The sequence below is a fragment of the Copidosoma floridanum genome, unplaced genomic scaffold (genome assembly GCF_036245765.1).
Source record: "Copidosoma floridanum isolate Cflo_tuat_1 unplaced genomic scaffold, Cflo_Japanese_pri ptg000021l, whole genome shotgun sequence".
Classification (NCBI taxonomy): Eukaryota; Metazoa; Arthropoda; class Insecta; order Hymenoptera; family Encyrtidae; genus Copidosoma; species Copidosoma floridanum.
In genome coordinates this window covers 30,718,242-30,744,240 of record NW_028321898.1, presented here as the reverse complement: position 1 = coordinate 30,744,240, position 25,999 = coordinate 30,718,242, and the positions used below count along the sequence as shown (strand labels likewise).

The 25,999-nt window shown below is 42.0% G+C and overlaps 2 protein-coding genes across 2 annotated transcripts; both read right to left on the bottom strand.

Annotated features, from left to right (window-relative positions):
- Positions 1 to 50: 50 nt before the first annotated feature.
- Positions 51 to 20,478, bottom strand: LOC106647671 (otoferlin). The gene is made up of 26 exons (XM_089594858.1): positions 20,305 to 20,478; positions 19,723 to 19,870; positions 19,497 to 19,650; positions 18,369 to 18,525; positions 17,875 to 18,046; positions 15,623 to 15,804; positions 15,021 to 15,225; positions 14,768 to 14,961; positions 13,050 to 13,376; positions 12,645 to 12,977; positions 12,079 to 12,195; positions 11,810 to 11,944; positions 10,986 to 11,165; positions 10,491 to 10,742; positions 9,426 to 9,651; positions 8,642 to 8,859; positions 7,807 to 7,935; positions 7,043 to 7,187; positions 6,546 to 6,675; positions 5,469 to 5,797; positions 5,249 to 5,379; positions 4,258 to 4,445; positions 3,955 to 4,194; positions 2,539 to 2,707; positions 2,350 to 2,450; positions 51 to 231 (listed from the first exon to the last, which is right to left on the bottom strand). The coding sequence occupies exons 1-26, from the start codon at positions 20,476 to 20,478 to the stop codon at positions 51 to 53; spliced, it is 4,917 nt and encodes a 1,638-aa protein (XP_089450984.1).
- Positions 20,479 to 23,623: 3,145 nt separating this feature from the next.
- On the bottom strand, positions 23,624 to 24,513 carry LOC149374274 (uncharacterized). Its single transcript, XM_089594857.1, has 3 exons — positions 24,370 to 24,513; positions 23,903 to 24,293; positions 23,624 to 23,675 (listed from the first exon to the last, which is right to left on the bottom strand). The coding sequence occupies exons 1-3, from the start codon at positions 24,398 to 24,400 to the stop codon at positions 23,624 to 23,626; spliced, it is 474 nt and encodes a 157-aa protein (XP_089450983.1). The 5' UTR covers positions 24,401 to 24,513.
- Between the last annotated feature and the right edge of the window lie 1,486 nt (positions 24,514 to 25,999).

Below are 25,999 nucleotides of genomic sequence, written 5' to 3'. Positions count from 1 at the left end.
TTACAAAAAACACAGTTAAATACATTTCATTTCCGTGGAGTTGTGTAGCTTCAAGCTTTGAGAAGACGCTTGACCAGGTATCCCGGGAACGCATAGACGGCGCACGCGATCAGGAGGACGAGAAGGACGAAGGCGCAGCAGCCGAGCACTCGCCACCTGTAGTAGCGGAAGAACACGAAGCGGAAGGCCTTCCAGGGATTGCGAAACCAGGAGAACGACGTGTCCGGACGGCTGTGGGTGAACGTGAGGTCAATGCATATTTTTTTGTAGTTGGGATGGTCTTGAAAAATTTTAAGCTACGTTTTAGGCGATGTCTGATCATACTCGACTGTTACTACTTAAACGAACCGACTCGTTTTTTTTCTACCTATAAAAGGTGAGGAGAACAATTGCTAACATTTATAAGACTTGAAAAAGCTTTTTACCCAACAAAGAGTCCACAAACACAAGTTGCAAGAGCATTTTCCCGCTGCAAAGTAGGTATCACTTCGGGTTGGGGCGCGATAAAACTTTTTTTTTTATTCGCAAAGGACGCATTACTCAGCCTCCGTATCGCGAATATCATAAAAATCCCGGTAAACATAAATCTCTCTTCATCCGATTTCTCGTGAATCTCCTTAGTGGCTCATTCCAAATAAATCGGCTAGGGCTTGTAAAAAAATTCCCAACGACAGAAAAATACGCGCTCTTTCAATTCTCGAAGAATCGTCGACGAGCAAAAGAAGCCTAGGGTTTCACTTTTGATTCAACAACTCGGGTACCACATAGATTCGCGAATGGATTTCCTCTGTCGGGGAGGGATTGGCTCAATTTTACGCTGGTAGCTTTGAAAGGGATGTTTTTTTGTTTTCAGGGTCGAAGGGAAAATTTATGCGCTCAGCGATTGGTGTTATCTGTTCGAGCAGTCACGAATGGGAGCTGCGAGTTTTGAATTTCAGATTTTTTTTTTTTTATGACAGCCGTGAGCATCTTATACACATCTACTGTCCTTTCTAGGCAAAAGGCATTTTTTTCTTTTTCGCTCTGGTCAAGGTGATTCCGCTGCAACGCTTTGTTTTGTTTTTAAAGAACTTATGAAATTTTCAATCGTGTGACCCTCACTTCCAACACATCTGCTGTATCAAAGGCAATACTTTGTTTATTTCGCAATTTTTCTGTTTATCTATGGTATTTTTTATGGAATATACTTCGATGGTGTCTAATAAGAGCAGCAGCTCATCCCTGGCCCTCTCATATATTTATATTTCAATTACTATCAACGTTCTTACCCTAAAACAATCTAATTTACAAAACCAAAGGTAATAAAAAAAAACAAATTACAGCTTCCAAGAAACGCAAACTCAACTGCACAAACAAAAAAAAAGAAACCTTGTATTATGACTACAACGCGTCGGATACCGAATTTCGTGTGGTGGTTATCCGAAAGCTCGCAGAGTGAAAAAAAAAAAAAAAAAAGTAAAAGAGCGCAATATTGGCATGCACATCTGCGTGCTATTTTTGCGGTGTATCGGAATTCACGGAATACGTATACAAGTGCGGAGCGCAGTTTCAAGGCTGACCGCGATATTTTGGTTCGGGGGACCGATAATTTCGCGGATGCACGTTACGAGAAACAATTCTTACCTTTTGAACAAATTCCGTTGTTGATATTTTTATTCGCCACGAGTGTGTATCTTACGAGAGTTTATAATATTTGGCCTAGTAATTGGGGCGCAGAGAAAATTTTTTAATTAAAATTGTTCTTAAAACGGAAAAATGGAAGCACACAAATGTAGTTATTCGTGCTCCTACACCTAAACGCGCGGTGGAGCACAAAGACAAAGTTTCGAGGGTAAAAAATAAAAAGCATATGATTCAACAGCGAACATCTTTCGATGATATCGTTTCGCGGTTCTCGCTGCAGCTGCGCCTTATCGTAAATTAACCCGTGACATTTATTACTTTGAGCCACGCCGCGACGCGTACGGCTGTTTTATCTCCGTCGTACCTTCGAAACGATCACGTATAATTTATCGTTTCGCTGTCGGTGCGATGGTTTAATTTTACGCCTCTTCTTCTTCTTCTTCTTCTTCTTGTGTTACCGATACGGAAATTTACGCGTGTACGATTTTTCACAAGTGCCTCCTGGTGTTAAAAACCACAAAAATACCCAATCGCGATTAACTGAATTACAAAACAACATCGGCGAACCTGCGTCCACGCCGCTCTCTTTTTTCCCCCCCAGAGCCGAGGTTTGCGGTGCCACTGACTTAATTAAACTTCCACCGTAGCCGACCCCCCCAACGCAGCGCGCCCCGAAATTAATTCAATTCTCGGCCATCAGCCGAGCGGCAGTTCCGCCTTACTTACTCGGGCAGTGGCAGCTCTTCCGGGGGCTCGCGGCCCTTGCCTGCGGGCCGGGTCTCCGCCTCCTCGAGCGGCAGCACTGCGAGCTCCAATTCGATTTTTCCCTGGCGAAAACGAGTTTGTCGGTGAAACACTCGTGCATCGACTCGGAGTATTAAGTAAATGAAACTAATCCGTATAGTATGTACTCACGGCGGGGTAGTACTTTCCCGAAGGGGTGCTCGTGCTTAGGGGCCACCAGGCTCTGGCCCGCTGAGCTCTGAACAGGTTCATCCTCGGTGACTGGGGATCGAGAAGCTTGAAGCCGCAGCTCTGGGCACTGGGACTTCCACGGGGCATGTTGGCCAGCTCGAGGCTCAGGCTGCCTGTCACGGTTTTCGGATTTTTTTTTCAAGTGTGCATAATTTCGTGTGCTTTTGGAAAATACGCGCTGATGCACGATGGGAGGGACTCGAGCGAATGTGGGCCAAGTGTGGACTGAGATATTTCATTGGGTTACAAATTTTTGGTAATTTCAGCCTCTGGCAGAATTTCGAATGAATTTTATGCGAGGATGATGTAACTTCGTTATGATCGTTGAATAATTTTAATCAGTATGGTTTAATGGTGTGCAAAATTACTCGTCCAAGCGCTCATTGGCATTGAATAATGAAATCAAACGTACCCTTCCACCGCGACGGATGACCGATAACTCTTGGATGACAAATTTCCATCGAGAGCGATTCTACAGTCCGATGTCTCGGAATTTACATACAACGACCACCCGAGGATACGAATTTTCGCGCTCGGCACCGATAACAAAAACAATGATGATAACAAAAAAGGGTAGCCCTGTCGGGAAAGAGTTGACCTGGATACACCCCTCCCTCCCGCTCGCCCCCCACGGCGCATGCACTTTTCAACTTTTATATTTAGATGTACGAGGTGGATGGTATCTGCCCGGTGTGTGTGCGATAGGGAGACCGAAAGGTGTGAATGTTCCCTCGGTAAATATTTTCGCTGTGGGACGGAAAAAAAAAAAAAAAAAAAAAAAAAAAAAAAAAAAAAACAGAGGACGAGGTGGTCGAAAAGGCTGATTAGGCGTGATAACCCGCAGAGTCACGCGATCCCTTCCGAATGTGTTACGAAAATACACGAGTTGTGTCGCGTAGATCGTACCCACCGATACGATTAATTTTCATCAAAATTCACGCGACCGTTGCATAACTGCAACGTCACTGTCTCCGCTCCTCCCAGGGCACACACATCTACACTCGCTTCGATTAATTATCAACCTCTTTGAGGGATTAAGACTATTTTTTTTTTTTTTTTTTTTTTCTTCTAGGGAGCCCATTTATCACACCCCACGCCTCTATATCTGATCGAAAGGGCATCCGGGTAATTAGCGTTCGGGCCAGAAATGCCAATTCGCCCGGCACGACGACCCATTTCCACCCAATAACCCGCAATCGATAACAACACCAAAAAAAAACTGTAGCCCAGAGCGGAGATGGTCAGCGTCAAAAATAGCCCGTCCGAATATGAAATCGATCGGCACGGGCAAAGGAGGAAAAAACAAGAAAGGCAACGAGGCCGAATTCTCACAGCTTTGAAAAAACAATCCTCCACTCACCTAGAAAGTCATCTTTGGAAAAGTGGTCGCTGTCCCAGACCTGGAGGTTCAGCCGGCACGGCACCTTCTGCTCGGTCGGGTCTTTGGCAAACACGTGGCTACGTCGCTTGATGATCATAGCCCGCTCGGCTCTCGCCCACGTGAACTGAAAAATTAAGCGCCAGTTGAAGTTGCCCTCGCCGGTCAGCGAGTTGTAGTGCACGTCCGTGCGCTGCGTGTCCTCGGGCAGGATCCACCTGGAATGGAAGGGTATATATTGTATGGTAAACGGCGGGAGGACTCGGTGTATACACCCGTACCCCTTGACGTAGATGTCGGAGCACTTTTCGCCGGTGAGGAATTGGTTGTCGACGAGGGGCACGTCCTCGGTGTTCCAAATTATCACGCGGAGCTCGCACTCCTCGGGCGGCTGAGGGCTTATGTCGACCGCTGGTTTGGCCGGCAGCTCGTCCACCGGGAACATGTCGATCCACATCTCCAGCTTACCCTGGGGTCGATTGTTCTTTTTATTTCAAGACCAACAACTCACGGGATGGACATGTACATTGGGTTGCAAAAGGCTATCGGTTCGAACGAGGTCCGGGAAAGAATGAATTTTACCCCGTGGGGTGTCTGTAGTAATTCCTTGGTGCAATAAACTCACAAAACCTTGCGTCACAATAATGCTGATCAATATTAACGACGCTTTAAAGGGTGCTTGATGAGATGAAAAAAAAAAACCAAGCATGTGAGGGACGTTGTGATATTCATACATCTTGTTTCATTTTTAAGTAGATTCATACGCAGGCATGGCCTTTACTGCTCGCTGTGTCTCGAACCTTTAATTCTCTCTTTGTCCAGAGCCACGATTCTATCCGCTAGACTATGCTAACCCACTAGATTCAAACAGCTAACAGAATAATACATTTACCAAAGAAGATTGTAAATGATTTCCGTCGTTCAGAGCATTAGACCAACGTTGCAAAAACAACGCGTACCTTTTATCACATCGAATCGTTATTTTTAATTGTGTACACACATGGTTGATGTGATCCCATGCAAAACTCCCGGACCATCTCTATAATTCATCGTGCACCTCGTAAAAGATGATTAGAGTATTGTTTCGCTTGATACTCTATCAAAGCCACCCTCGAGCACCAGTTACGTCAAAGAAAATTTCACAGGAAAAAAGAACGCAGTAGCCTCTGATTTATAAGCGGAGCACGCGAGCCCGATGGTCCAAAGTTAAATCGAATCTTTAATGAGGCACACGGGGGAGGGGGGGGGTTAGAGAGAAGAGAAAGCATAAACCTGCTCGAGCCCGGGTCTCTTGGGATTGAAAAGAGGTCGTCTCTCGACGTGCTCGGGGACGAGGCTACAGCCGCAAATGGGAAAGTCCGCCCAGCGGTGCAGGACGCTCAGTGCCATGTGCTCCTCCCGGTCTGGAAAAACAATAGCGATATAAATTCTTATATTAAGATACACATACAGATATGGCCGTTGTCGCTTGTGGGCATGCATCCAAACGTACCCTCATCGTTCTCGGGCAGGGTAGTGCAGTGGAACCTTCTCTTGGCTATTATCACGTGGTCCGGCCAGAACTCGGGGGCGGGTAGGTTGTTGCGCCTGCAGAGCTGGTAGAGTATCTGGGTGGGCTTCTCGCGGTCGCGCCACGCGTTGTAGCCCTCCTCGTCGTACCTCAGCGCTAGACCGCAGTGGGCCCGATGCCGGCTGTAGAATCGATTCTCGAGATCAATCTCCGTCTTGCCGATCAGATCGTCCGAGCTCGCCGCGTCGTAGTCCCAGACTTGGATCGTCAGGGTGTGGTTCCGCGGGAACGCAGCGTCCAGCTCGATTACTCTACAACATGAGGGTTTTTTTTTTTTTTTTTTTTTTTTTTTTGGGAGCATGGATGAAAAACTCCTTATTTTTTGGATGCAGTGGAGAAAAAACTGTCCTCCCGCGACATCAAAAGTGTTTAATGATATTTCATGGTTCTCGTGGATGAAAAAGAAGAGAAAAAAATCGTGTAGCAGTCGGAGAAATTGAAAATCAATCCGGCTAATCTCTTTCCGATAACCTTTCGTCCTCGAGGGGTGTCAAAGACTCCATTAAGACGCAATGGGCTATAGCTGTAGTCTCAGTTTGATGAAAGTTTCCCCTTTGTCCTCCAAAAGACGATCGACAGTCTCATCTCATCAAGTACGGCATACAACCCCAAGAGGACATTGTCCCGAACATTGCTTTTTTTTTTTCTCCTTTAGATGGGGTTCAAACGCAGTGAGAGAGAGAGAGAGAGTGTCGATAGCGTACAATCATTACCCATACCACTTTGTAGTAATGGTATTGGTATAAGTTATCCAAACCAGAGGGGAGCAAGTGGACACTTGATTTTAATTAGCTCAGCTGTGATTGTCGATTCATCGCGTTTTATTTATACTTTCCGGCTGACCCAAAAGGAGTGTTTCACAGAGACACAAGGGTCTGCATGGACAAACGGGGTGGTGACGCTCTCTCGCGATAGGTGTAATGTTTTTTCATGCCCAAAACAACTTTAAACACTTTTGTATCCCTGGTAAAAAAAGGACAATGATTAATCAGCACTCACCTGCCGAATGTCGGATTAAGCTGATTGGGAATGTAGTTCTTGCGATCGTTGACGCGGTTCTTGCCCAACTCGACGCGCAAGTACGGATCGGCCTTGCCGCTCAGGGGATCGCTGGGTCTTAGGTTGATAGCTGCGGCAATCGATTGAATTGTTAATTCGAGGGTCTTGGAAATACGGACGTCGACAGAGGATACTCGAGTGCAGGAAAATTGGGGTGGCGGGAAAGGGCGGAGGGGAAGAATCGAAAGTATAATTTGTTCAAGTCCTCCACAGGGTTGTGCAACTGTTGGTAAAATATGGATGTATGGGGGGAGGGGAGAAGCTCGTTTGTATTTATAGAAAAATAAATTACCGAGTCTAACTCGAGGGGGTCGTGAAAACAGGGGGATGCAAGAGAATTTCAAGCGACTGCACAGAAGCTGCACCCCCCCCCCCGTGATATCGCTATCGAGTGGACGGTGAGGGGACTCGAGTCAATGAATTTCTCATGACATTACCTTTGACGACGTACAGGCGCACGAGCAGCTGTAATGGCTCCTGTGAGGGGTAGTCGCTGCAGAGGCCGAAACTGGCGCTCTGGCCCAGGCGATTCACGCAGGCCAAACCTTCGGGATGCGGCCAACGGTAAACGGCGATGTAGCCCTACAAAGAATAGTCTTATTATTTTTATCTGGCTCATTTATTTGTCAAAGACTGGTATAATTTGACACGAGTGTTTTTACTGTGACGAAAAACCGAGGGTGAAGAAATTTTTAGAAAAAATCAAATACGTATACCGGAAGAAAATGTTGAGCACCACAGAGTTGTCACGGTCTTGACATATTGTTGAAAAAAAAAATACCAGAATTTTGATGAGTCTTTAAATTTTCAAAAAAATATCCAACGAAAATCCACGCGCATACCCTTTATTTTTTATTTTGCTACGGCAAAGCCTGCACGTCTTTATTTTCCCCTTGGCAGCTGTAGTACTGCCCATTAGAGGACTTGTGTAGGTGCACGGAGACAAAGAGAAGCGCATCCACCGTGGATTCTTATTTTAAAGGGGCGGCTGCGTTTTATTACACGCTGGCGCTCTTGCCCCGACTCGAGCTACGTTTTATTTTTCCTGCTTCGACGCGCGTAAAATTATTTACAAGATACCGTGGAACGAAAATTTTCCACCTGCTCGTTTTTTTTTTTTTTTTTTTTGGCTGGTGGAAAAACACTGTTCAACGAGTAGTTGAGCTTAATTCGCGCTGTTGAGCGTCTAAAATGAGTTTACCTTGAATTTGCCGGCAAAGTTGTCGGCGTCCTCCTCGCCGGTCCGTTTGCCGCGTTTAAGCTCGAAAGTCCGCAACCGGTCCTGAAAAGCTGAGAACTCTGGCTGCGCTTCTAACTCCGCCGCGTAAACCTGATTTTCCGGAACATTTTACATCCAGTCGATTGCTGCGTACGGTTTATTCGCTCGAGGGGTGTGAAATGATTTTTACTACTGTTATTGAAAAGCTACCTCGCGATAAAAATCACATTATTCGAATTTAAATTCAAATTTGTCCCGTACAATAAAAAAAAAATAGGTACACCTGAGCCAGGATGAAAGCAGAAACAAAAAGGGGAGAAGCGTAGGTGCATTCGTTTATTTTTTGCGTGACCTCGTACCTAAAATACACTTACTGTCAATGTTGCCGAATGCCCCTGCCACGAGCGAGAAATCGGCGCCAAGCCTCTCTCCCTGTTTTTTTCCTCCTGAAAAGCAAACGAACGAGAGTTAATCTTGACTCGAAAGACAAAACGAAAGTTTTCGGTTGATTTAGCCTCCGATTAGGGACGAAATGAAAACTCCCCCTCTTTGAAAAGTCTCGGGGCGAGTCTTGAAAAACAAAGAAACAACCGGCTGTGTCCACAAACCGTGAAAATAAAATTAAATTTAACGTTTTCTCCTTCTTGCAGACCCTTATTCTCCGTACAAGACTGTCCGAATCAGTCGCACGAGAGACAACGAGAGGAGCCCAGAGTATATCGTCGCTCTCACGGCCAGAAGCGCGACAAGTGCACAGCTGCCAGCATCGCATGTAATTCCTCCCCTATACATACACGGAACTTGTAAGGCGCGTTACCTCGAGCGAGGCGTAGTACTTGCTCCACCAGTCCTGCGATTCGTCTCTGTCCGCGGCAGGGGTGATCCGAACACTGGAGGCCGCTCGCCGCCAGGCCAGAAGACGTTTCAGGAAGTGACCGCGCGAGGAGGAGCCGCGACGCTGTTTCGCCAGAGTCTTGTAGCTCGTCAGCGCGGCGGCCTCGGCTGTTTCTGGCTTCGCATCGATCGTCACTGCGTCTGAACGTTCAGAATTAAGCTTCCTCGGGGTACGAAATCAAGTGGTGGGGTGTTTTTTGCTCAGCTCTAGGTTTTTTCTCGCAAAGTGCAAGTTTCTCGAATGATTTATCGCAGGAGTTTTTTTTAAGGTGCTGCAGGTGTGGGTACTCGTTATCGAGTCGTACACGCGTTGTATCGTGTTTTAAATGTATTCGTCAGTTGAAGCTCCGCGAGTATTAAATGTATAAATAGAAAATGGAAAGAGAGCAGTCCGCTCTCGGCCACTTGCTCGTGAAAAAGTGTCCTCCCGGGAGAAGTTAATGAGCACTCGTTCCGCGATGCATCCCAAGCTCCTACTCGATGATAACTACGACGACGACACACGAGTGACGGCAAAAATAAAAAGTAGCAGTAAATTTTTCATCCCAACGAATAAGCCGTCGCGTCTCACAGAGCACGTCGAGATTGATAAGAACTAAATAAAAAAAGAAGGAAAAAAAAAAAAAAAAAAAAAACAAGCCAACAGTATAGCCGTATGGGTATAGCACGCACTCCATACATCCTTTTTTCGTTCTTTTTACACTTACGGTGTGCAGCTGCAGTAGGGGCAGCTAGCCGGGACTTTTTCAAGAAGGAGGAGGAGGAGGAATGATAAATGGCGGCCTCGTACTCGCTCCTCGTAACAAGAGGCTGCATCAAGGCGTAAATCGTCGCTAGGCTGCACACACCTGCGTACTTGAAGTAGCCAAAGCCCCGCGAGTCGTAGGCTTTTATTGTCAGCGGCGGGTAATACGTCTCCTCCTCCGGCATTTCCTGGAATTATCGAGGTACCGACGAGTGAGGAGTGCCCGATGATCGTGAACGATCTACCGAACAGCTTTATTTCTCGTTTCTTCGTCAGTTTTACCAAAAAGATATTGTATTCGTGCTTGAAACTCTCAAGTTCAAATGTTTATAGGAAATTCAATTAGCGAGATGGTCGCGAAGTTTTATAATTATGATTGACGCGCTGTAAGAGCAGAGTCGTAATTACTACATTAATTACTGCGCTACGCCAGCTGAAATAACCTTGTAAATAATTATCACGCGGTATGATAATAGCGTGCTAATAATGTACTTCTCGATTAATTTTCTTTGAATAACGAATAATTACCCCGAATAAAACGTAATTTTTTTTTCTCATTATGAGTAGTACGTGTCGAGTTTAGTCAGACGTAGGATTTTACTGCATCAAACCTGATACTTCAGTAAATATCTTTATTCCGAATTTCTTTAACAAATAAAATGATGCAGTAGTTCAACTAGAGTTTCACTACATCATAAATCGTATATCTACCCTCTCTCCATCTCAAGATTTTTTTTAAACTCTAATAACTAAGTAGTGTACGTCAAGTTTAGCCAGACTTCCATTTTTATCATACCACATGTGATATGGCTGCTCTAAAATTAACATTTCTGTAGAAGTTCAATAATCAAGTGGTGTAAGTCAAGTTTAGTCAGACACATGTTTTTTACCACACTAACGGCAATAGTTTTGCCCTACCTCGAGTTTCCTTCACACATTGGATATATTCTTGTACTTAAAAGTGCCGAAAAAAAAAAAAAAAAAAAAAAAAAGATTATGAAAAATATTCAAAATAAGTACAATTTACCATATCGACGGTCACTCGGTTCTCCCGAAAGTTTGCAAACTTTTTCGCGTTTTCCATGACTTGGGACTCTACATGCGTCCCGGCACAGTTGACGGTGACCTTTGGCCGATGAACTGGCACAAAATTCAGGCGTTTCATGTCTCTGACGCCCCAGAATATCACTTCCAGCCTGTAACTCGCCATTCGCGGCCTCACGTCTTCGGGTACCTTGTACATCTTCACGCTGTCCTCTTGGATCTCCTTGTCGTTGATCTTCTCACGAGCAAGTTGTAACAATGATTCGAAAATTTTCTCAAAAATCCCAAACGTGTCCTATTTCTACTTTCCCGACCAACAGAGCCAAAAAAGCTTTCAAAGCCCAAACTCACTCATCCCTTGAAACGGGAAATTCATGATCTGAACAAAAGGAGTCTTTTCCGCGAAAACATAAGATACACCACCTTTTTTTCGACAAGCCATTACCGTAGCGTGTGGTCGAGCTTGTAAAGTACTGACCTCGACGAGCTCGAAGGCGGCCAGCACAGCTGCACCAAAGTCCGACGACTTGGCGCTCGTCGTTTTCGAGGCTTCGAATCGGTGCCAGCGCAGCTTGGCCGGGGTATCTGACAATTCACTCATTTCTTCGTCCAGCTTGACCAATGGCTTGGCTATACACCTACCATACAGTTCAAGGCTCTGCAAAGTTCAATGGGTAATGTACCTCTTTTTGTATCTTAAATTTTTGTACGTGATGGTTTTATTTACTTTTTTTTAGACAATGTGGATAATACTTTGTAGGTTGAATTCGATTAGTTTGTCGTGAATCTTCCGACTTGACAGTAATCGGGGAATAATTGGCACGCATACTTGACGAGTTCAATCAGTTATCATTGATTTCTGATGAAAACATATTGTCTTGACGCATGGAAATGCTCAGATCAGCGGCTACTAATTGATTACCATTGGTACGAACCATTCCTCGAATAAATGAGTTAAATCATAATAGCGTGCTTCGAGAACTGATAGATCGCGTCAAGCTGATTAATATCTTTGGTGCATACGTGGATAAAATACATTTGAGCACTAACTTCACAAGAATAGACTATAATGCTCATCAAATTGTACGATAGTCTTTGAAAATTATAAAACCACCATAGTTTGTAATGATGAGGATTTACAAGTAAAAATTTAATTTAATGCACTACGACCTGTAAGCAATTAATCCTCTATAGTAATTTAAAAAAATCTGCTCGAAAATGCACAATCGGAGAACAAAAAAAAAAAAAAGAAAAAAAAAAAGAAAAAAAAAAAAAAAAAGAGGATAAATTTCCAAAACTCACGTAAAAGTCCCTGTCGAGCACCTCGAGGACAACCCTTGGTGGGTGATTTTTCACGTACTCTCGCTTCCCGTGGATCTCCACCGGCGGAAATATAAGCGTCTGGTCCCAGAGTGGATCAAGCGTCTGATTGATAACCTGCTCCAGAGTTTCACAATTGATTAGCCAGTGGACCCCTCAACTTTTTTTGTCAAAGCACGGTACGCGTAACTCGTAAAAATGAAACTAGTCCACGAAGAAAAAAAAAAAAAAAAAAGAGTGGCTGTATTTACCTTCGTAGTCATGGAGTAACCCCGAAAAATGACACGGACCATTGGGTCGAGTAGCCCAGAGGAGTCCATGCCCGGCTCAAATCTCCCTTGAAATATGTGAGCTCTCAGCTGGAACTTCTGAAATAAATCGGCCCCTCCCACATATTTATACGCTCTGTTACTTCCCTTTCGTACGCTGGATATTCTGCATACACATTGTTATTCATCCAGAACATAACGATACCTCATACACGTCCCAACACGAAAAAAATTGCGCACAATTACATACACCATAAATATCGAACCCGATTTAACGCACATTGGCGCATGACCCGAAAATGTTAATACTTCGAGTACACCACCTCCCGGCCAGTCGATTCCAATTAATTGCAACGCAAACATCGCCGTATTCCAAAGCACGCGCGGCTATTTATATCGGCCACTAGAGCACGTGGGCGTTTGTTATTGCCACTCGCCGAGTATACACAAGCGCAGTTTTATTACCTCGAGCAACATCGGAGTTTGTCAACTCGCAAAAAACTGCCCCTTGATGGCGAAACAGTGTAAAAAATGAGGTAAAAACCAACCGTTCCGGCCACGTACTCCAGATACCTCGGGAACACGTCGAGCCTGTCGCCGTCGAGCTGCAGCTCGTCGAGCTCGTATCCCTGCGGCAGAGCAGCCCAGCATGCCCCGGCGTACCTGACACCACCCAGCCAGAGAAAGAGCTCGAGCTTGCAGACCACTTGGTCCGGTTTACCGGGCTTGTGCAGAAACAGGTCGAGCTTTCGCCCGCAGTCCCTGCCGCGGCCCGAGCGCTCCTCCGCATAGAGCAGCCGAGCAGCGGGTAGTCGCGCGTACCCCAACTGACCCCTTCCGCTCAGCATCCACACGAACACGTCCGGCAAGCCGTGCTGGGGCTAAGGGACACGCAATCCCTCGGTTAAACGGTAATCAAAGCCCAAGGTTTTGGGGCGCTCGAGCTAGCTCACGTCCTTGCACAGGTCCCTGATGGCGCGCAGGTGGTCGTACGCGTGGAGCATGGCGATGCCGAGGTACCGGTTGTCCACGAGCTCCCCGTTGGCCTTTAGCCGCTGCAGGACCGACTCCACCTCCAGAGCGCAATGGTTGAGCCGGTGTCGGTCCAAGCTCGTCATGCTCCACGTCGAGCTGCTGTCGCTGTCCGAGGCTGTTTCCCGCAGGCTCTCCAGGTAGGAGTCGCACTGACGCCGGAGAGTTCGAGAGGTCACGTTGTAACTCGAGTAGGCGCTCCCATGGTCCAGGGCTTTGAGAGCCTCGAGCTTTTCGAGCTCGGCTTCCTGCACGAGAGTTATTGAGCGATTGGTGGTACATATGTCTTCCCTTATTTTTTTTAATGTATTTTATAACACAATGCCCGGTAATCGGATCTGAATGAGTTAAGAAAAAACAAATCAACATTTACCGTGTGCAAGTGTTTTCTGTGACTCTGAGGGTAACGAGAAGGGAAAAGTATGAAAAATAAATGAGAAAAGGGAAACGGAAGAAGCAGTAAACTATCGCTGGAAAAATCCCTCGCGGGGGCCGTGCGACGGCAGCGTGTGCGCTCTTTACTCCCTTATCTTTCCTTTCTCCCTCTCTCTCCTTTTCTTGCTCCTCAAGCCACAGAGGAGCTGTACTCAAGTTGAGATTTGACTCCGCGCATTTGGGTCGAGAGTCGCACGACGACGACGATGACAACAACGCGTGGGACGCGCTTTTTTATGTATACGGACGGACTGGAATCTTGTTAGTTATATCAAGCCGAGATTTCTTGGCTCACCGAGTATTTCGTTCCCTATTTTTTTTATTTGTACTTAAAAAAAGGATGCAGGTACAGCGGGACAGATTTAATGAAAGAGATCGGATTTTTTGGACGATAAATTTTTATTCTGAATACCTTACCGAGAAATAAAGTGGTACGTCAATTAATAAATTCCAATATGAAATGAAACATTTTATTTTACAGGGAATGAAAAGGGCTGTTTATTTTTATTGCTTCATGTAGGTCAGAGGGAAAAAATTTTATGCTAATTAATAAAAAAGTAAAAAACTGGAGTACACTAAAAGACTGTATGCACGTGCCGATCTGATCTATTTTTTTTCGAGATGAACTCTAAACGTACTCACCAACGGCGGTGATACCGTCTTACAGACTCTGCTGTACAATAGTAAAATCAAAAATCAATTCAATAATAGACCGAACTAAAGTTAGAATGATAATATATCAAATTAAGTAGAATAGCTCAGGTATGGTCAGACATGATGTAAATGGATATTGATAAATTGAACTGTGAAAAATTCTTGATGAAAATTGAAACCATGATATTCATAATTAAGTAGAAAACTCACGTATAGTCAGACGGTATGAAAATGAAAATGAATTAAATGAGAAAAAAATTAAAATTACAGTTGAACGCGATTTTTAGTATTAAGTAGAAGTAGTAAAGCAAAGATATGGTCGGATATAATGAAAATGTTTGAATCATGAAAAATTCAGCATTGAAGTTAGAACTGTGGCACATAAAATTAAGTAGATAAGTTCATATGTGGTCAGACACAATTACATATATATAGTGTTAAGAAGTATCATCAACTTTGATAAAGCAAACAACAGAGAAAAAGAAAAAATAAAGTAGGTAAACAATATGAGTCCTATAAAAGAAATAAAAGGATGCAATAAAAATCATACCAGATAATCGGCAATGTAGTTGAGCCGATTGGAATTTTCCATGCGCCACTCGGTATTGGGCCATTGTGACTTTACAAACATACAAGGCTTTTTAGCGTCAATAGGTATATAGCTGTATTTATTGTCCGCACTGGACGTCACTTGTTCGAGAGTCCCGCTTTGACTGTCAGCGCTTGCACATCCCGTTGCAGGTCCTTTAATGGAAGAGCACCAACGTAATAGTCATTTCTAAGGGTTAAATTTATCCGCTAACCAGCAGATGGTGTCGAGTCGTCGACAACATTTTCGTCGTCCTCCTCGTCGTCGCAGGCACGTTGGTGAGCCGCAAACCTTCTGTTGCCGGCGTTGCCAAGGCTTATTTCGAAACTAAGCGTCGCACCCCGTTGGTCGCGCCCTATCATGCACGCGTCGTACAACACACCGACCAACAAGTACTCGTCGCTGTGCCACAAGCTATCCTGCGGATTTACACGGTTGTGGGTTTTTTCACTTCTATTAAGCTGCATGTTTGTTTAAGGATCGAGTCCGCAAAGTGCCATTGATGTCCATCGAGTATCTTTTTTTATCAAATATCGTTTTGGAAATTCTTTCAAGTGCTTTGCGTCATAAAAGTTAAAAAAAAACACGTTATTCGTCCGCACCGATTGAGGAAAAAAAAACTACAGAGGAAAAAGTAAGAAAATTGTATGTGGGAGACGCTTTTTTTCTTCCCCGTCCGACTTGCATCTGCATTTTTATTTATCCATTTATTCATAAAAATACGAGATTGGCCTCATTTTTCATATTTTCGCTTCAAAAGTCCCACATTCAGCGAACACCCTTGAAATATCTCGGGTATGTAGGTGAGAGGCTCACCTCGATTATCGAAGCGGTTGGCTCGATGTAAACACCCGCGGCACCGGGACCGGCGGCTTCCGTTCGCTCGATCTCCGTTCTGAGGGAGAGCAGCAGCCTGCCACGGTAGATCGGCTCGGTCGGGACCTCGTTCCCGTCGACGTACAGGTGGAGGAAGGATGGGCCGAACGTGGGAAGGAAACCTTTGAACATCTCAGATCACAGTTTTTATAAGAAATTTTTTTTTACTCCATTTTTAAATTAAATGCGCGCATCAATCATGCCTATGAAAAAATACATACAAAAATGGGTGGTACTATAGATATAGTCAGACGGGATGAAAATGAAAATAAATTAAATGAAGATAAAATTAAAACTGAAGTTGAACGCGATTTTTCGAATAAAGTAGAAGTAGAAAAGCTCATGTATGGCCAGACATAATGAAAATTTTTTAATCATAAAAAATTCAGCATTGCAGTTGGAACTGTGGCACATAAAATGAAGTAGAAAATTTCATATGTGGTCAGACATAATTATCCATAGTGTTAAGACACAAGTGTGCACGTCAGTCATGCCTATGAAAAAATAAACGCAAAAATAGGTGGTACTTGGACTGCTAGATTTATTTGTATCTTTTCTGGACAGGCAAGAGGGACGAAAATTAACGATTTTAACCGAAGGATAAGCCCCAAGTCCCACTAAATCCACATTAAGGATTGGAGGTATAAAAACAGCTTTGTGAAAGGAGAAAAAAAGAGACCAGAGCTGGATCGCAACTCAAACTAAAGCAAAAGAGACGATTCGGGGAAAAGGGTACAGAGAAGAGATAAGGCGAGCAGTTGAAAAGCCGGCTGATTTTAAAGAAGAAAAAAAAAAAATCCGTCGTCTCTCCGTTTGGGGCGGATAGGACTGGCCATCTTTTAGAGCGGAAATCTCCGGTGGCGCGCCTCTTTAGGTAATTGGACTTTGCTGGCGTCGCATATCCCGCGTAGGCTCTCCACCTTTTCTTTCCTTTTTTTTTTTTTATCTCTATGTTGGTATGACATTGGTAATAAAATGCCAGCTCGAGTGCAAGCTTTGGCATGGGTGTGTGGACGAGAAAAAGCTTTTTTTTTAAGCTTTCGAAGGATAAATGCCTGGAGAAAGAGACTTCTCCAGCGTTACGTGAACGAATGTTTTGGTCCTCCGTAATATATCTTTGACATGCATGTACACGTTTATGTATACGAATGTGAAGATAAGAATTTTTGAAAAAACGAGGTATTTAACATTTGGACGGAATTGCAAGCTCAAAACCGGGTTTTAGTCCAAATGAATGCTTCGTTTCGTTACTAAGGATTATCTTTTATTTTGCTGCCATGAATTCTACTACTCCCTTTATTCTCGGATCTCTTGATTTCTATGGCCTTGAAATCCACCGACAAACAAACAAGGACATAAATAACCTTTTTCGGTAAACACGATACCCCCGACCGAATGAAAAATCCCGAAAAACTTTTAGCCTTTTTTTTTCTCCTCCATTCGCTTCGTACTTTACGAGACTCCAGTAAGCAATAAAGGGATCCTCTCGATTGTACTTTAGCCCCCCTCCCCTTGGGATCTTCAACAGCTTATTTATCGCTTCATTCCAGCGCTCTATTAACGCGATAAAAAAAAAGCACTGCTCTTCAAAGTAACACAAGTGATTTTCTCAATAATTCAATCGAATGTAATTCCGAGATGAGCTGAGTGCGCGCAAAAGTGAAAAGGGCCTTCGTTAGTACGAGGGAAAAAAGGGGGTTTAAGCCCCACTGTTCAGTGCCAGCCAAGTTTGAAAACGCTTCAAGGTAGAAAAAAAAAAAAAAAAAGTTTTTTCCACGGAGAAGAGGAACTCAATTGAAGTAATAAGTACCTTTCGCTTTTATTTTTGTCCTGCTATCACAGCCTTTTCCAAACATAGTTAATACGCAAAAGGAGTTATGAGAGCGGCTCTTTGTTTCAAAAAAAAAAAGTGCATCAAAATGATCTTTGAGGGTCGTACGAAGAGATAGGGTTTAATTCCATCCAATTTGAGATCCGACCACGATTGATTGTAGGAACACTGCAATCCAGGATTAAGTTTTTCACATTGGCGTTAATTTAAAAAGATCTCCGGCTCAAGGGGGCTCTCTTTTTGGCTGATCCCTTACAAATGCAATTCATTCGGGCAAATTGCGCGCGAAAGAGCTGAATTCACAACCCTCTTTTGTTGAGCAGAACTTTATTCTGTTGGTTCAATGAAGTGAGGAACATACCGTACTCCCCGGAGTTCGAGATGTCCTTGAGGTTCAGGAAATAAGAGGCGATTACGTGGCTTTTTTTCTTGACCGCGATTTTGACGCGATGGGACAGCGGCGGGAACATCTCTTTGAACACGATGCGTTCGTCGAAACGCAGATTGTTGCCGTAGCCGTCGCTCGTCGATGCCTTTTTTTTTGCAGAAGAAAAAAAAAACAAATGTTTACTCAAAACTCGAAACATTCAATCAACAAAACGAGCGTTTTTATACAGAAATTGTACAGACCCCTGCATTTTATATCATACTTTTATTTCCCTGCGGAGCGTAACTCAATGTAAATTTGTCACGTCAACGCAGGTATTTCACTTGATCCAAAATAGAAGTGAAAATTTGAAAAAGGCAAAATCGATGTCGCCACGCGGGAGATAAATTCAACATCGAACTTGCTTTTTCACGTAAACGTTTGTTTGTTCACACCAAAAAAAAAAAAAAAAAAAAAAAAAAGCCAACCTTCATCCCTGCAAAAGCCACCTGCACTTGGCAAGCCTGCTTCGCGGTGGCGAGAATCCTATCGGGCAGAGCCTCGGCCCGGTGGACCGTGAACAGGTAGCGGACCCGCAGTCTGGCCGCAAAGTGCCGGGCGTCGCCGAAAGGCAGCAGCAAATTCCTGCCAACGGAACAATCGGAGGGGATTTCACGCTCGGCATTCCACTTCGCGCAATTAAGATGCAAACGATGGATTTATATGTATAATCAAGCGTCGCGGTGATTTTCACTGCTGGACGGTTCGCGTAACGACGGCACTTGGATTCATTTGTTGTTGTTTTTATACTCGTTATATTCGCTGGATTTCACTGTTTGATGAATATTTTACGGATCAACGAAGTCAATAAATTATAATTGACGTGACTGTGCTCTAATGGTTTTACGCAACCACGTTATCAAACTCACCCAAATTAGCCTCTTGTTCGGCATTTGAGAGCTCGTCCCGGTATTATTTATACATCACGGCACCCAAGAAACGCCACTTTAAATCGTGGGCCATTCATTGACAAAAGTGAAAAAAAAAATGGCTTGCATCGATCATCGTTACATCGAAATTAAAACGCACGGTCCGAACGTTTTTTTTTTTTTTTGTTCGCGTCACCCTCCCGATGCACTGGTCGTTGATCAACTTCCACTACCAACTCGTCGTCCACGTTAACAGGTGCTTTTAGTCAAATTGACAAACACCGGGCCCGAAAAAAAAAAAAGGCACTCGACCTTCCACGTTTTCGACGTATACTGCCTTTCTCTTCTAAAATCATGATTCATTCGGTGTTCGTAGGGGAGATCATGTGTACACGCATAAACAACTGGACGAATATACACGGCGTCACCTGTCCGACCACCGGGCAGTGGTATATACCGATCGAAACTCACATCGGTCAATTTTCGAGACGTAACCACCCGACCCCACACGTTTTATGTGTATATACACCTACATGAGTATGGATATGAAACATGACAGGCTGGGATACACGTGTTAACTGTTCTACGATGATCAATCGCCTCTGGCGCTCAGTTTTTTTTATCAACATTTGGTGCGCTTTGTCCTTGTTAATTTTTTACCAGAGACAAATTAATTTATTGGGTTACCCCTCGATGTCATCTTCCTCGTCGGTCTCGGGTAGCGTCTTGAGTCTCTCTCCCTTGGCGTGCACAGCCAAGTTGCACTTGACGTAGCCCCTGGGTCCGGACGCGGGGTCCCGCGGGTTCGTCAGCATCGCCCATTTGTGATGATACAAGTGATCTGCGAGAAAAACCAATCATCAACACCAGAAGCTGCACACACTTTGTTCCTTTCGTTGTTTGCACCACTTACCGGATTGGTCCCAAATGCTGGCGACCTCAAAGTCGAAGCTACCGTGGAACTTGCAGCGTTTGATGAGGCCACCGTACAGGTAGGCGGTTATCGCTATCCTCGTGCTGAGCAGCGTGTCCAGGTCGCACGTCAAATCGAACACAAAGTACTGTGTTAAAAAAGAAATAAAAATAATAATGTGTCGGTTCAAGTGAGCCGAGCGGCTAATTTTGGCAACAAAGAGCCTCGAGCCGATCAAAAGGTTCCAACAAGCAGATTTTCGTGAAAAGGTTACGGAATGGAGTTCTCCGAGGGGGGGAAGGGGAATTTCCGAGTTGTTTGACTTTCATGAAAGCCGAAAAGTTTGATCAAACAAAAAACCCGGCGGGCCGGTCGCTCGGAAATTCAGATGATCCCATTTGCGATGCAGCGTGAAAAGCTACGGCGATAGAGATACCAGGTGGAGAGGAGTATACATGGTTCCAACAAACCACCCCCTGAGCTCTAATACATTTTTTGGGAGTACACGAATGGATGTACTCACGTAAATAGATAAACAAAATCGATAGAGGAAGGAATATCGACCGGTTGCGTTGTACTTACCTCTCGAAAGTAGGTGTTGTCCGCCGTTTTACGGATCGCCGTTTTCTTCTTCCGATTGCCGACCCGTACGGCAACCATCACGTTCGTGTTGGGCTCTATGTGCTTGGCCTCGATTATCGTCACGCATATTTGATAGGTTTCCACTTTTTTCTTCGCTCTCCTCGTGCCCACCATGGCTTTGTTTACGCTTTGCTTTTATAACCAAAACCATTTGACACCTACGGGGTCGTACAGGGGTAGGATCGTGCACTGAAAATATTTTATTTTTTCATCAAGAGATCCGAGAAACTATACCTGGGCGTGTTTCAAAAATTTCACACATCCTGGTACTGGTTTTAGTGCTCGCTGCTAGAAAAGCGCAAACGATTTGTTTTTTTTTAATAAAAAAGTTTTTTTGATTCGTACTTTTTTTCAGGAAATCGGCGTATCATAATTTTTTAATGAAATTTTCCTAATTTATTGGTTAACACCACAACCGGAGGAATATTAATTATAAACTTGCCGTTTTTTCTCAGAAGGTGACAAAACAAGGGTAATAAATAAACCTAGAGGACTCGGTGTTTTATTATATTGTTCCAGTTTAAAAATAAGCGATTGAAATTTTTTATTTACAAGTGAAACAAATTTCACAATTAGTGGGACTCGTGTGATAACAAGAGTGTTTTGTAATTTAAAATTTGCGCGTATTGTTCGCTACCGCTGTTTTAATAAAAGGTGTTTATTATGCAAAGTGGCCGGCAACGCCACTCTGATGTAAGCCGCTGATTGGCTTGTGCGTGCCAAGAACTTGCCGTGCACCTAGAAAAACAAACGGAATAAGTACTTTACATTTATAAAACAACACTGAATTAATCAACTGTATGCAGAACCACCTGTTTTGCATGCATATCTTATATACCTTGGCCAACGAAATAACTACAAGTTTAACGGTAATTCTTACTTTTTTCACTAATCGCAATTAAATTGCAATAATTGCATTTTCTACATTAGCAAAAGTAATGTGTTTTAACGCATAATGGGTATTTTTTTCGAAAGACAGTAATAATTTTACTACAACTTACCCGTACAACAAAGTTTGATGATATTGTGTTTATAAACAGTTTTGTTGTATTTACAGTAAATATTAGCGAAAATAATTACGCATTCCTATTTTTGTCCACAAAATTTTAATAAAACATTGACTACTTATAATTTGCATTAAAATTTGCTTCAAAACTCCCGCATATTTAAAAACTTGATCACCATTCGATACCTTATCGACAGAGTACTGTGACAGATTTCTACTACAATTGGATACATTACTTCAATATGGTAATTAGTAACAAATGAGAAAACTACCTTATCTACTACATTAACTGTCTGTAGGTAAGCTTACCCTAGGGTATCGACAAATGTTAATTTACTCACTGGCCTATAGGTGTTTGGGAAATTAGAAAATTTAAATTCGCACAAAACCAGCGTGACATTTTTTTGTAAATTTTACATCAGTTTTCTTTTATTACAATGGTTTATACTTACAAATAAACGAAAAAAGTACACTTACATCAAAAAACTAAAAAAAACGTGTACTACATCATTGATGCAAACCACCAAAAGAGATTAGCTTTTTTAAATATTCAAACACAGATAAAAAGGTAAATGATATTTATAGAAGAAAAATAATTAAATCTGTTTCTCCAACTGAATCCAAATGTATTGTTCACTAAATTGTTGTTTATCTTTTTGAACTCAATTCTACAGCAGCAACAAAAATGATTCTTCAAAACTGGCAAAATCTCCCTCAAAGATATCTCTATTGTAAATCATGTGGCTGCTGTATGCAACACTACCTCTCGGACGCACTTCCTCCAATTCAAATTATTGATTCAAGCAGTAGGGGCAAGAACATCTTCTCGTACTTCATGAACATGAAGTTTTTTTTAAAAATTGACCAAAGATTGTTTATCCATTGGTTCAGTGGCATCTTGGGAACTTTTACATAATTATCTACCAGCCAAGTCCGTTATTTTACTAACGTTTTGGAACATCAATTATTACCTGCTTCACAACTTGAGTAAAATTATCTTTAAAAAATTATCTGATTTACTCATGAATTTCATTCTCTGTAAATGAATGTTCGTATTGCTTCGATTTATGGACGACCTTGGAATGCCTTTTCAGCTCTTCAAACACTGCTTTGTACGCATTTCTCTTAGCAAATCTTCGACATAAAGACATACTTTGTCCAATTAATTGTTTATTAAAAAGTATTTTGCATAAACAATAGCGCTCAAATTTTTCATACACACACTCTATTTTCAATTTGTTTTTCTTAGCGAATTCAGAAACAATGGCCCGTGGTTCCGGATTAAATTTTTTATACACAACATTTTGTGTAGTCTGAATAAAAAAAGGATCTAGAGTAGATACATGTGCATCTGGTTTTTCAATACAATTAACTGAAGACTGTTTTTTATTCAAATTTAAATTACTTGTAATTTCTGGTGGTGGAACATTGTCGAATTGGATAATGTTAAAATTCTTTTTCAACTCTTCAAAAACTATGGCACAAGCAGCTTTTCTGGCATTTCTTTTATTGAATCCAATACTTTGTCCAATTAATTGTCGATTGAAAAATATTGAGCACAACTCGTTGTACTCAACTTTTTCGAATGAAACATCTAAAACGATTTTATTTCTCTTTGTAAATCTAGAAATGGTTATTAGCGGTGCCTCACTGCGACACTTGTACACAACATTTTCAATTGTTGGAATGAAAAAATTATTTCTAGTTATTGGGTGTACAACTCTTTCTTCAAGACTATTACCTGAAGGTTGTAGATATGTTGGTCCAGTGGCACTTTTTTTTTCATCTGATCCGCCACTAGCCAAGTCAATTTTCTTACTAATGTCATTATACTCTAGTGCTTCATAGGATTTTTCATCTGAATTCAAATAATGTGAACCTATTAATGGCAATTCATTCACTTCTATAATGTTAAAATTTTTCTTCAACTCTTCAAGAACTGCTACAAACGCCTGGCTTTTGGCAATTTTTTTAGTAGGTCCCGTACCTTGTCCAACAAATTTTTTGTTGTAAAGTATTGTGCATAGATGAAGGCTGTCAACAGTATCTTCGACAATATGTACTTTAATCTTATTTCTTTTCGCAAATCTACGAACAGTATGCCGTGGCGACTCATTAAATTGTTTATACACAACATTTTCTATGGTCTGAATAAAAAAAACATCTTGAGTCGATGGATTAGAATCTATGTTTTTAAGACTATTGACTATTAATGGTGTAATAAATTTAATCGTTTTTGAAACAACTTTGTCATCAGTTGACACAATGAATGTTGATTTTTCGTCTGGTTTCAAATATTTGGAACCTATTGGAGGTAATTTTTCATTGGTTTGTATGATGTTGAAATATTTTTTCAGCTCTTTAAGAACTGCTACATACGCCTGGCTTTTGGCAATATTTTTAGTAGGTCCCGTACCTCGTCCAACAAATTTTTTGTTGTAAAGTATTGTGCATGAATGAAGGTTCTCAACTTTGTCATACACAAAATCTACTATGATATTATTTCTTTTGGCAAATTTAAGAAGAACGAACCGTGGCGGTTCATTAAATTGTGAATACACAACATTTTCTATAGTCTGAATAAAAAAAACATCTTGAGTCGATGGATTTGAATCTATTTTTTTAAGACTATTGACTGAAGATTGTTGAGGATTAATTGGTTCTATCTCACTCACAAAATTTTCGCCAGATCTTGTACTAGTTGGACTAGTTGAAACTATGGCCTGTGGTTCATTTTTAGAGCCTTCACAAATAAAGTCCTTTGTGTGTGCAGGAAAATTACTTTCTGTTGCTGTTTGTACGTCTTTTTGATCTGAATTTTTAAGGAGACTATTATTCGAAGACTGGGAATGCCGATCTTTATTGACTGGTAACATTTTAAGCAGTTGTTCAGTTTCAGGTTTCGAGCCAGATATGCCTAAAACTATGTATTTTTTGTTTATAGAGAATATTATACTGTTTTTTTTTTGTTTTTCTCACACATAAATCATTGTACTTACAAGCTGAATTGTTGCGTCTAAATCCAGCCATTTTTGTAAGCCTCTCTTGTTAATAATAATTTGAGTCCTTTAATTGCTTTTTTAAAAACTTGTAGTACTTAGGCACTTCTATACTTATACAGTTTCGTTGAGAATATTTCCGTGTAATTTTGTATATGACACACGTGGACTCCAGTTAGTCAGTAACAATATGTCCAATGAATAAAGCCGATGCTGGAGTTCTATTGTTTTATATTCGTATATTCACACCTAATTGTGTGCATTTATAGTACTTGTCTACGTACTTACTTTGCTACAGTTAAAACAAAAAATTATAAAGAAATGCACCACTCACGTTCTCGCTTTAACCTCCAAACTTCAAACGGAAAGAAAAAAAATCTGTGCAGGTTCTCCTCTCTTGTGGGTGATTAATCGAACAATGCAGCTGGCGCAAAGTTTGCAAGCAACGAGGTACTTATAAGAGTGCAGAAAATTTATTTATTCCTGGTCAATTAATTCACTCGTCTTAGCAGGTACCAGGCACAGAAGAAAGAAGAGATCTCTCATCGCTTATTCTTTTGTTAAACTTGTGTTAGCGCGGGCACTGCCGGGCGTATGCCGGGTTGCCGGGCAGTCGTGATGGGTCGCCCAGGGTCGCTGGATTTCGGCTTCCGAACAAACCTTTAGGCTGCGTATACGTGGAGTGTTAAACTTCCAGGACCAGCCATGAGCCCGTGTAAGTGCGAAAAAGAAAGTAATACTATGTTCTTGCGTCTCACTGGGTCCTATGGAAGTTCTGTATGGAAGACTCCATGTATACGCACCCTAAGAATAACAAAGGAGGACCCATATATTTTTTTCGCGGTTGATTTTTTTGAGGTTATAAGTTAAGCTTGAAACTTGAAAGAGTTAGGTAAATATATGTTTAGCAGCAGTTATCAATCCACGCAATGCAGTGTACTACTACTACGTTGTATTAATTATATTTAGTCAAGATCATGATAATAAGGTTTACGTTGAGGTCCAGAGTGTAAATATGTATCTATTAATGTGAGTACCTAAGTATATTGTTTCATTTTTGAGTTCATCGAAGTAAGTGAAAAAATTATCTAAGAGTATTTTTTATTCTTGCAGAGAATTTCGGAGCAATCGATGTATGCTTGGAGAAAAAAGGATCCAAGGATCAATATTTTCTCTATTTCACATATGTGTATGTCTTGTTTATATTGCAGTGCAAAGTATATAGAAATGTATTTGTTGGTGTTGCTTCTTTTAATGAGTTCATCAGAATAAACAAAAAGTCAATGTAAAAAATTTTTGTATTCCTAATAGAGAATGCTGGAGCAGCGGACTTATTAAAAAATGATCCAAGAAAACGGAATCACCGATACATTCTGAATTTGAGCCTGAAAACTCTGGAAGCTAAAGATACCCGATCAACTGCATATGGTGAGCTGATAATTTTATGATAAGCATTCAGTTATTGCATTTACATGGTTTTTTAAGCTCAACTATTTGGTTCAGAAAAATTCTTACAGTGGTTCGATTCAAAGTAGTTTTCTAAGTTATTTTTATTTCCAAAAAAGTTTTAATTGATCAACTTTTGAGAATGAGAGTGGTTAAATGTATGGTGATATTAGTTAAACTATCA